This window comes from Quercus lobata, chromosome 4 (genome assembly GCF_001633185.2).
Source record: "Quercus lobata isolate SW786 chromosome 4, ValleyOak3.0 Primary Assembly, whole genome shotgun sequence".
Lineage (NCBI taxonomy): Eukaryota > Viridiplantae > Streptophyta > Magnoliopsida > Fagales > Fagaceae > Quercus > Quercus lobata.
This window is the reverse complement of record NC_044907.1, coordinates 67003874-67015779: the sequence shown is the minus strand read 5'-3', so window position 1 is coordinate 67015779 and position 11906 is coordinate 67003874. Positions and strand designations below refer to the sequence as shown.

Sequence of the window (11906 nt, the reverse complement as noted above, 5' to 3'; positions counted from 1 at the left end):
AAGCAACTAGTAGCTGGCAAGAGTTAAAAAGTCTGACAGCGACAAACACTTTGATATAGACAATTTAAACATGCGAATGCAATAACAAAGCCTGAAAAATTTATAGGATATATATTCAAACTCAAAAACTGTCACCATGCATGATGTGTTGGATGATGAATCCATTAGAAGAAAGAGCCAAAAGGCCCCAAAACAAGGAGGCCCTGAGAGGGAGTTCATCATTAATAAGCAACCCCGATCGACACGACAATATAGAGTACAAGCAAGAAGACAGAATGCATGTCTGGCTACATAACTTGACTATGCAGAAGAAAATGCCAGCCATCCTAGCCTAGCTAGGTTCCTTCAATATGATTATGATGAATGAGAAATGCCCATGAGGCATCGCGTGGACAATCACGTGGCAACCCATTGCCCTTTTCAAACGTGTCAACGTTTTATTTGTATGGCTATTTAACAGCACGAGTGTGTTAGCATGCTCCTCCGCAATTGTGTTCCTCTTCCCATGTAGCTAGTTTCTTTCTTTGTTTTTTTTTACCTACTCTTCTTGTTGTTTTCCTCTTTCCTTATCTTTGTGTGTTGCTGTTTCTGTTACACGACAAGCAGTCTTTCAGATCTTTGTACACTATCAATGTTATAGCCTTGTTTCACCCGTATTATTTAGAAAAGTTGTGTTAACAAGCACCACAAGCTACCTTATCAATGTTATAGCCTTATTTCGACCGTATTATTTAGAAGTGTTGTGTTAACGGGCACCACAAGCTACCCGTTAACAACAATTTTTTTTTTTTTAAGTACTTTTATGTCTTTTTTTTTTTTTTTTAATCTCATTTTTATTACGTATGACTCACATTAGAAAAAGCTTAACAAGTACCTTATTAACATTTCTCTAGAATTATATAATAACTAAAGAGAAAGGGTATACGGGAGAAATTATTAGGTCTATCAGAAGGACTACTGACGTGGTTCTCCTTGACCTCTCAACCAATAAAATGCTGTTATTTATACAAATATGACATTATCTGGTAATTTTTATTTTTTATTTCTTGTACTGATTAAAAAGCTCACATATACATTTACATTAATAGCATCATCTTATTGGTCAAAAAAAATCACATCAATAGTTTTTTCCATATAAATAATAATTTCTCGTAGGACAAGAGAGTACTGTTGATATATTATTTAGAATTATATAATAACTAACCCTTTTTTCCCATACACGACAAGAGAGTGCTGATACACATTTCTACAAATCCGTACCCGAAAGCCTAATGAAGAAAAAGGCCCAAGTTGACCCAAGGAGATGGGTTAAGACATGGGGCAAAAACAAGTAACTGGGCCGCGTTCTATGAGCCCGAAGGAAAGGAAACACACACAAGGCCCAAGCAATGGGCCGAAAAGGAAGAATGTTCTTTGAGAGTGGGAAATAAAACCCAAAGTTAGCCCACAGGCCCTCCTTTGGAAGAAAAGTAAAGCATAGAAGGTAACCATGGTGAAATGGACCCTCTTGAAGAATAAAGAAGGGTCCAAAACTAGAGAAGCAAAATAGGGCAAGTAAGGCCCGGCAGAATCAAATAAATGAAGACAAACAAAAAAAAATAAAAGGGTCAGCATACCCAGTCCAATATGACAAGCCCAAGAAGCCCGTGATGCCCTGGCACGAGGGAAGCAACATGATATAAACAATCAAGAGAAATGAATTAAGGTTTTGGAATCCGTCTTGTTAATTTATTTCAGCACATATTCATGTTCTTTAATTTTTTCCAACCAATACATGATAATCTAGAAATCAATCTTGCTATTATGGAAAATATTATCATTAAAATCCATATTTGGGTGGCAACTACGGCGTAAGCTTTTTCTTTTTCTAGTCAAAACAGGGTTTTTTTTTTTTTTTTTTTTTTAAAGGCATATATATATATATATATATATATTAAAGTTGGTTTTTTTTATTAGTTGGAGTATTACACGGAAAAGGAGTCCTAATTGTTAAAAGTTGATTTACAATGTATTTGACTATTTGGAAAATATTATCATTAAAATCTATATTTAAAAAAATCTAAAACATGCTCTTCTTTACTTCCTAAGTATAAAATCAAATCATCAATTGTATCTGTAGCCAAATAAATCACAAAAAATATCCAATTTTAAAACCAAACAATTATAAAACCAAACATTCAATTAATTAAGATAAATCCAAAATCATGAGAAAAATATGATTGAACTTGTATTAAGAATCCTATCTTAGTTAATTGTAATGAAGCAAGAACAATTTAAATCATTAAAGAATAACTATTGTGAGAAATAATAAAACACATAAATAATACTTATAATTTTTAACAAGGTTTCATCCTCAACCTTAATTATAAATTTAGCTACTCATAGTAATTGAAATTAAACACAAAAATAAAATACTAAGCATTAAACTAAACAAATAAAATAGAGAAAGAAATTTTCACAGTGCTGTCATGGAGAAAAGTTACAAAAAAGCCACATGTAGCCATCTCTGCCTGCTACACGTTTAGCCCTAGCCAGTGGCACAGCAAGGAAATTTTGTTTGGAGAGCTGAATAAAATTTAACAAGAACAGATTTCGTGACATAATTCGTGATTATTAAAATATTCTCATATTAGTTGTTGAAATTTATGATCACATTCTAAGGAAACAATATTCAAACTTTTTAGTTCACTTTGAACTTTTTAAAAGGTTCAATATCTAAAGTTTCATGATTTGGGATGGAGGATTGAACAACTTTACTTTTTGAATGCTTTTTAAACTTAAAATATGCTCCAATAAATATAAATTTCTAATAAAAAAGCATTTAACAATGATTTAATTTAATTAATCAAATCACTATTATCAAATATAAATATCATAAACAAAACATCAAAACTAAATATGAAATAAAATAATAGAATACTAGTGAGTTCAGTTAGTTCAACTGGTAAAGTCTCTTAAGAAAAAAAAATACTAAAATATAGTTCAATCATATAATAGAAAATACTGTACACACACACACACACACACACACACACACACACACACATATATATATATATATATATATTCTAATATAATATGAGAAATGCTAATGAATGCATATTGGTTAATAGTTCATTTAAAGAAAGTTTTATAGGAAATGAAAAAAAAAAAAACAATTAATATTTTGACTGTTTTTTTTCATTTTTTATAAAAATAGTATCAAAATTTTCCTAAAATGAATTATTAACCAATACTCTAATGACACCCGTTAGCATGACCTATATAATATTAATAAAACTTAAAGTGCAACCTGTAAAGCACAACTCAAGTAGATAGTCATGGTTATCCTTGGTCATAGTTATTGTAGGGACACAATTATTCAGCGACCCAAGAATGACATTGGGCTCATATGTAAAAGGCCCGAACAATATAATTCATAGAGAGTGGGCTAGAAAGACTGGACCTTGGTCGTTGGACGGCGGTTTAGTCATGATTTTCATGGAAGCTCATACGAAAATAGGTTTGGCCAGGATAGCTAGGCTTCACATCGGTGTAGCTCGGAAGGTTTGAGTCCTCGGACTTAGTCCGAGGAGCATCACATTCTCCCCATTCTTCTTTTTGTAGGATCTTTTTTCCTCCCCCCTTTTTTCCTGGCTCTCTTCCCCTTTTATACCAGTGTTTACTTCTCGTTTTTCGTTTACGTGTCAGCTTTGCCTTTTTGGGATATTGACTCGTCCTATCAATCCATACGTCAGAGTGGTTGGGAAAAGTTGAATAGCATGGTCTAGAGTATGGGCTTGTCAGACGCAGGGCTCCACATTGCGGTGTTGGCAGCTTTCTCCCTGGTCCTGCTCTTGTACTGAGTTTGTCCTTTTCTTCAGGCGCTTTGTGAGGTGTTGAGCGTGAGATCGTCCTCGGCCACATCCTTGGGCCTTTGAGGGGCTTTCATCATACATCCTCGGTAGTAGGGCTCCTCGGCCTGGGTTTTGGGCCCTGAATACAAAGTGGGCCGGGACCTCAGATTTCGAGCCCCACAGTTATCCTTTCAAGTGCACAGTTACTCATAATTTACTAAAACATAAATAGAAATAGAGTTAGAGAGGGAGATTACCACTGCACTGATGATTGAACTGGACGGAAACTATAGCTGGAAGCATTGAGTTGAGTCCGGCTTGGGTGGCAAGTGGCAACTACGGCGTAAGGTATTTTAATTTTTCTTTTTCTTTTTCTAGTCAGATTAAGGTTTTTTTTTCTTTTTTTTCCAAAGCCAGAATATATATTAAAGTTGATTTTTTTTATTAGTTGGAGTATTACACGGAAGAGGTGTATATTTCACTGACTATTACAAAATATTTGTGATTTTATTAACATAGTAAATGAAAATTTTGAAAAGTTATTTTCTTTCTTTTTTTTTTTAAATTTTTTAATTTTCTGTTTTGTTCTCTATTTATAATCACCACAATCCGCCAATAGCGAGTGATTTTTAGTTAATTCGATTGATAAAGTTTTTGATGCTTGAATAAAAGATTTAGAGTTTAATTTTTGACTACACTAAAAGTCAATTGATGTTATAGTATGATGATAAAAAGTAATTATATGCTCGACACTCCTAAATAATACAATTTGGATTAGCCTTATTTTTTTTGTTTCTTTGTTTTGCGCCTTTGTATTCACACAAACACGTGATCTTGAGGCCTTTCTTCTCAAAACCAAACAAAAGCAGCCCATTAAAAACTCTTTTCAATTTCGTTTCGATTAATGGATAGCCCATCAAATTAGGATCCTTAAGCCCTGTAGTTCCTTTTTTTTATCTTTCACTTTGCCCAAATCCAAATCCTTTGTTTGGATAAATTAAAAAAAAAAGGATTTGAATTTGGCCCAAATCTATGGATTTAAAATCCCCTCACAAACCCAAGAATTTGGAAATCCCTAGCCCAGCCCTCACGCTCTCTCTGCCAAGCTTTTCTTCTTGCTCTTTCTCGCGGCAAGGTTTATCTCTCTCTACTCTTTTCTTCCTCTTTATCCTCTCTATTTCTCTCTTTCTACTAAATCTGAATCATAAAGGCTCTGGCGTTTTCTGTGGGTTTCTTTTTTTTTTTTTTTTTTTTTTTTTTTTTTTTGTGTGGGTTTGTGTGGGTTTCCTTTGATTTGTGTGTTTCGTTTGGGATTCGTTTGATTTGTTTGTGGGTTTTGTTTCATAGTATTTTCAATGGTTTGATTTGAGTTTGTCTTTATTTTCTATTTCTATTTTCGTTTGTGGATTTGTAATGCAAATTATGTGTTTGATGAAATGCTTCTATGAACTGTAGATATACATAAATAGAGCATGATTTAAGAGAGATTCTGGGTTGTTGGTTTTTGTTATTTGTCCATATGTTGCTATGTAAGTACAATTTCTATGTATACACTTCAACTCAGCTTCAGTGATTCTTATATATGATTCTCTACCATTATACGCCTTTCTAGTTTCCTCCAACTCTCTTGCCAAATTCGACATGATGATGTAAAACTAAAACCATCGATGGGTACATTTTTGTGATGTGCATGTAAGAACCACCTCATATTTATTTGTCTGGTTTAGGCAATGAATAACCGAAGTTATGCGCATTTGGCAGTACTGTTAATTTATAATTTTTTGATTTGTGGGAATGTGGACCTTGGTTTACTTGAGATCAAGACAGAAGGCTAAGAACACATGCTATCTATATTTTCACTATGTTCCAAGGAATATACCTGAATCCTGAAGAACTAAATTAATTTTTAGGACACTCATAAAAAATATACAACAGGGAAGAAATTAATCCATCATTGATGTTCAAGTGATTTGTATGGAAAAACGTAATGAAAACATAATACTATTTTTCTTCTCATTTCTATTTGTATGGGAATACTGTGTTTTTTGAATGTCGTGAAAAAAAAAAAAAAAAAACCATGCATTTGGGTGTCCTCTCTAATTGATATAAAATATTGTAGTTGTCGCTGGCAAGATGTTTTTTTAGTTGGCTATGACTAAGAATTTTTAATCATCATCTTGTTAATTGGATTATTAATATTATCTCACGTATTTAAAATTAAAATGTAGAATAATTAAGAAAAATAATAATTAAAAAATATATTTTATTGATCTTAAATTTAAATCTAAATCCAAATCAAAATCCAAATTTACGTTTCCAAACAATGAAATTTTAAATGATGGATTTCAAATTCTTCATTGTTTAAAAAGATCCAAACAAAGAATTTCAAAATCAAGGAATTTCAAATCAAGTCATTTTAAATTAATAGATTTCAAATCCAAATCCAAATCCAAATCCAAATGTTGCCATCCAAACACAACCTTCTTTCCTTTGCTTTCACGTATTCAGCCTCCAGGTTTCTTCAAGTTATATAACACTCCATGTGGCCCAAATTTTATTGGGCTTAGCTCTGTTCTAAAAGTCTAAACCCGAGACAGAGAGAGAGCCCACAGAACAGAAAAAAAGTTATCACAAAGCCGACAGAACCCGTTAACATGTTTGTGTACTGTGTCTTCTTCTGAGTCTTCTATGAGTATGTGCCTCTCTGCAGTTTTAAGGTTTTGTTAAACCCTATTTTCACTTTGTAAAGCAAGCGCAGCACAAACCCTATTTTCTCTTATAGTCTTGTTTTCATTCATTCTGTCCTTTTTTTTTTCTTTTGATAAAATTCTTTGTCTTTGCTATCTGAAACCTGTGCTAGTTCTTTGATTTGAGCTCTGAGAAACTAGGCTGTAGCTGGTTGAAAAATCAGGAGGTGGGTTATGGCAGAGGAAACCCATGTGGCAGAGCCAGCAAAGGCTCAGAATAAGAGGCGGGTAGGGAAGAAGGGAGGCTCTAAGGGAAAGAAAAGACCAAGAATGTTAGAGGGTATGCCACAAAACAAGCCTAAGAAGATTGATAGGAAAATGAAGAAACTTTATCGGAAGAGGGCAAGAGATTACAATTCAGATGGAGATGATAATGATGAGGATGAGGAGGAGGAGAGAGATGTGGGCAGTGGTGGTGAGTCTGAAAAGGAGGAAGAAGAAGAAGAAGAGGGTTTGGATGTTAATGGGGATGGTGGGAATTCTGATGAGGGTGAGGAATCTGGCAGAATTCAACCCGGAATCACCATGTTTGTGGAGGGTTCTAGAGCATTCAAGATGGCATTCAGGAGTATTATCAAGAAGAGTGTGCCTGAGGATGCACTTGTAAGCTTAGACTTGCTGTTTGAGTATTTTTAAGGTTTTGATACATGGGATTTGTATAAAAATGTTTGCTTGATTTGCAGGGTCCGGTGTTGTCAGCACACAAGAAGCTCATTGCGGAGAAGCTTGCGGAAGAGGAGGCCGAACGAAAAGTCAAGGGGGAGGCCAAGAAGGAAAAACAATTAGTAAGTCAATCTCAAAATCAATTGTTAGGATATAAGCATGTGTGTTTTTTTAAGTGTTGTCTTCACTTATCTGATTTCATTGGTAGCTTATGAGTTTTTAAATGTTAATATAGTTGGCAGAAAAGGGACATGTGAAACCTGCAAATTATTTGGATTCGAACGAAAAGTTTCTGATAGGGGTTGCTACAAAAGGAGGTACTGTGTTTGTGTTTGTTGGTTGAGATTTATGTGACATTGGCACTAGTGTGATCAGATTGATCACAAAGTATATAACACTAACTTAGTTCATGTTTACCATGTATGTTGCTGGAGTTTCAGTGGTCAAGTTGTTTAATGCTGTAAGTTCTCTATGACTGTTGAACCATGTTCCATTTTGTCTTGAGATTGATTTTTAATTAATTTTTTGTTTTATTGTTTGTTTTTGTTACCTTAATATCTGAACTTCTGTCGTTGGTATCTTGTGCAGGTCAACAAGGCACAACATGCTCAGAAAGGTTTGGATCCTTTGAGATATAAAGATGCAAAAGGTATGCTGATAAATGACGAACTAGATTTTGAGATTGCCTTACTACCATTTTTCTTTGTTATCTGCCTGTCTGCACATCAATATGAATATTTTCTTTAGTTGCTGAATTTGAAGATTACTCTGTTTTAATTGCAATTAACAATTATTACCAAGCCATGTATCTTCAAATGCATACACAAATCCCAAGTTATATAATATATACATGTACACCAGTGTTCTGGGATTGCAATTAGTACTTTCATTTTATTTGTTAACTGATTTGTCTATACCAACTTGTATCTCTTTGAACTTCCATATAAAGGATTTTCAACTTGTTCATGATATTTTTTAATATTCTCATCTGAATAAATTTCTACAACTTCGCCAGTGCTCTCATTGTAAGAGCAACACAGAGGGGGTCAAGTTGAGATCATGGGTTCCAAACCCACTAGGTGCATAACTTACCAATAAAAAAAATTAATTTCCACAGTTTTCCTAGTTTTTTTTAATCCTTTTACACAATCTAATCTTACATCCAAACGCTCACTCTTTTGGTCATTGTGCCCAAGTGTTCTCAATGACTGTACTTTTGAGGAAGATGCATATATGGTATTGTGATTGCTATCGAAAGTTGCCAGGCAGTCCTCATATCCGCCTTCTTTCATGCCCTACCTCAGCTCACTTCTGCCAAGAACTGCAACTTCATGTGCTTTATACAAAAAAATCAGATACTGCATTGCTGTCATATGGGTAATTTAGAGTCAGCAATTTTATACCAAAGAATCAACCTGTGGACTCATGAGATCCAAGACCGTGGAATCGGTCACCGCAGAAGTGCTCAAATGAGAAGTGGGGATGGTCATTGCTGGTGGAGTGATGTCATTGTTGGTCACCAGTGGAGAAGTGGTGCCATTAATGGTGGTGGACGTCAGAGGTGGAGTGGTACTGTTACTAGTGGTCGTCATTGGTGGATGAGAGGTGCCGTTGGTGGTGATGATAGTCGGAGGAGGCATGTTTGGAGACATTTGCTTCAAGGATTAGGCGATTTGGAACTCTATTCTATAAAAAATGAAGCGAAGATTAGTGAGTTGGAAGCGATTATATTAATCAAAGGGAGGCAAGGTTACTTTAATTAAAAGCACTCTCTCAAGTTTGCCAACTTATTTCCTATCACACTTTCCTAGTCCAATCGATATGGCTAACCTAATAGTATTGAGAGGCTTCAGCAGAATTTTTTATGGAGTGGGATAAATGAGTCCCCTAAATTCTGTCTAGTTAAGTGGGCCTAGGTTTGTACACCTTAGCAGTCTGGCGGTTTGGGTATTAGGAGTTTGGGAACTTTCAATCAAGCTTTGTTAGGAAAATGGTTGTGGAGATATGGAACTGAGACAACCCACCTTTGGAGGTGGGTCATCGAGACTAAATATGGGAATGATTAGGGTGGCTAGTGTACAAAATGAGTCTCGGATCCTTATGGTGTTAGTATTTGGAGAACCATAAGACAAGGCTGGCCTGCCTTTTCGAAATCCATTCAATTCGAGGTTGGTGTTAGTAATAGAATTAAATTTTGGCATCAGGTGTTGTGTAGGGGTTGTACTCTCCGGGAGGCTTTTCTAGAACTCTATAGCATTAGTTGTAATAAGGGGTCATCTATTGAGGATGTTAACTTTTCTAACCAGAGGCTTCATTGGGATCTTCAATTTCCTAGGAATGTCCAAGATTGAGAATTGGAACATTTATACACTTTTTTTGGATCTTATTAAGTCTATGCTTCTTAATGTTGAGGGACAGGAAAAACTTTGTTGGAAACCAGAAAGGAATAAGAGTTTTAAAGTGAGTGAGTACTACTCCCTTTCCTCGACTGCTCACAAGACCCATGTTTTGCTGTTGTGGAGTTTCAGCTTTCAAGTTTAATGAAGCAAATTGTCTTGTTTGTATGTTATGAATCCTGGTCCATTTTTGAGACAACAATCTAATCATTACTTTGTGTGTGTGTGTGTGTGTAGAAGAGGGGGGGGGGTGGAATATTGGTGTTTGAGACTGCTCACAAGACCCATGTTTTGCTGTTGTAGAACGAACCAAATTGTCTTGTTTGTATGTTATGAATCCTGGTCCACTTTTTGAAACAACAATCTAATCATTACTTTGTTTGTGGAGGGAGGGCGGGTGGATATTGGTGTCTGAGACTGCACACAAGACCCATGTTTTGCTGTTGTAGAACGAACCAAATTGTCTTGTTTGTATGTTATGAATCCTGGTCCACTTTTTGAAACAACAATCTAATCATTACTTTGTTTGTGGAGGGAGGGCGGGTGGATATTGGTGTCTGAGACTGCACACAAGACCCATGTTTTGCTGTTGTTCCACTTACGGGGTCTTTATTTGATTGGTCTCGGGCTTGGGGACTCACATCTAGTGATTTTCTCCCAATGCTTATAGATTCACTTCGTTCTTGTACATAGTTTTGAGTCTTTACTGTTTTTTTTTGGCTACCTCATGTTCTTTTCCATGAAGTAGTCTTTTTTAATGAAACTTTATCTTAGCTATCAAAAATAAATACAAGCTTATTCTGTGCTCAAATGGGCTCATTTATATTGCAACAGTACTATTTTTATTTAAGTCCCACTGCGTGTAACTTACCAATCCAAAAATGTCTCATTATGTAATTGCTGATCTGATCTACATTTTACCTTCATATGGCTCTTGTCAAGTGATTCTAAGTGAATATTGTCTGAATATTGCCAGCAATAAGGAAGCGGAGGAAAGAAGCGTTCTTCTCAGCGTTGGGCAAGACATCAAAGCCAGCAATTGACACTCCTGCTAAGGTTTGTCTGATTTTATTTTTGGACTTCTTTAATCCCTTTTGGTATCATTTTCTATAAAACTTCATTTACTCTATGGAATTATAGAGACTATCACTCCCAAAATTTGTCCTGGAAAACTATAAAATGCATTTGCAAACATCATTGATCATCTATTTATTATATTTATTATGCAGTTTTAATGCTAATAAATTTGAATGACTTTATGGTTTTGTGGATATGCAGGGTCATACATCTAAAGGCGAGGTGGACGGTGAAGGCCCAGCCTGGGCTCCATTGCGTGACAATTACATGTTAACAAATTCTAAGTTGAAGGATTGGGATAAGATGCCGGTAAGAACTCTTTTTATTTACACCATGTTGAATGTTACTCTAGTAGAGGGTAGTAGCCCTCTTTGTGTCTCTATCACCACCCATCCAATCCAATTGTATCTTCTTCTTCTTCTTTTTGCATGCAGGAAACAACTGCAGCTGATGACTTTGGAAGGATGTCAGAAGATAGTAGTTCAGATGGTGATTAATGTTAGTAAACTCAACAAGGGGCACTAAGATAATTGGTAGTGTTTGTCAGGCAAATTTTGTCAGGACACTAGATAATTGAAATTTTGTTCTTGTGCTATTAGTTATCACTGCACAGAAATTTAACTCATGCTCTGTAATGTGTTTTATTTATCAATGATCATATGAATGAATGCTTTAGGGTTCGTTTGGATATAACTTATTTTTGTTGAAACTAAAAATTGAAAAGTGTTGTCCGTTTGGATACAATTTATTTTTGCTGAAACTGAAAACTGAAAATTGAAAATACTGTAGCAAAATAATTTTTAAATGTGTGAATAGTATCGTGAGACCCATTTTTAATATTTTTAAATGCATGAACAGTGATAATTGTCTCTTGCACAGTAAATCCATGTGATTTTACTGTTCATGCGCTAAAAAAAAAAAAAGAAAAAAAAAGGAAGGAAACGTGAAATAGAAAACGTAAATGCACAATAATCTCTATCCAAACCGGCACTTAGGCAATGTACTGTAACGTTTGGTTTTTTTTTTTTTTTCACCATAATGAATGGGTGAGAGAGCATAGAAACTTGGTTAGATGATAATCATAGGGTTGACGAGTAGGAGTCACTTCACCCTTATTAGATAGATTTTTGGCTAAGATGCAAAACACCTACCTTCTAAGTTTCACCAAAATCTATTTGTCTTTTAAT

At 35.0% G+C, this 11906-nt stretch overlaps 1 protein-coding gene across 2 annotated transcripts; it reads left to right on the top strand.

Annotated features, from left to right (window-relative positions):
- Nucleotides 1-4875: 4875 nt before the first annotated feature.
- On the top strand, nt 4876-11412 carry LOC115987605 (RRP15-like protein). 2 transcript variants are annotated; one of them, XM_031111190.1, is made up of 9 exons: nt 4876-4971; nt 6697-7186; nt 7267-7368; nt 7482-7563; nt 7687-7706; nt 7835-7895; nt 10619-10698; nt 10921-11028; nt 11154-11412. In XM_031111190.1, the coding sequence occupies exons 2-9, from the start codon at nt 6758-6760 to the stop codon at nt 11214-11216; spliced, it is 945 nt and encodes a 314-aa protein (XP_030967050.1). In that variant the 5' UTR covers nt 4876-4971; nt 6697-6757; the 3' UTR covers nt 11217-11412. The 2 variants fall into 2 exon arrangements, with proteins under 2 accessions (XP_030967050.1, XP_030967051.1); XM_031111191.1 differs by lacking the exon at nt 4876-4971 and adding an exon at nt 6289-6528.
- Nucleotides 11413-11906: the final 494 nt, after the last annotated feature.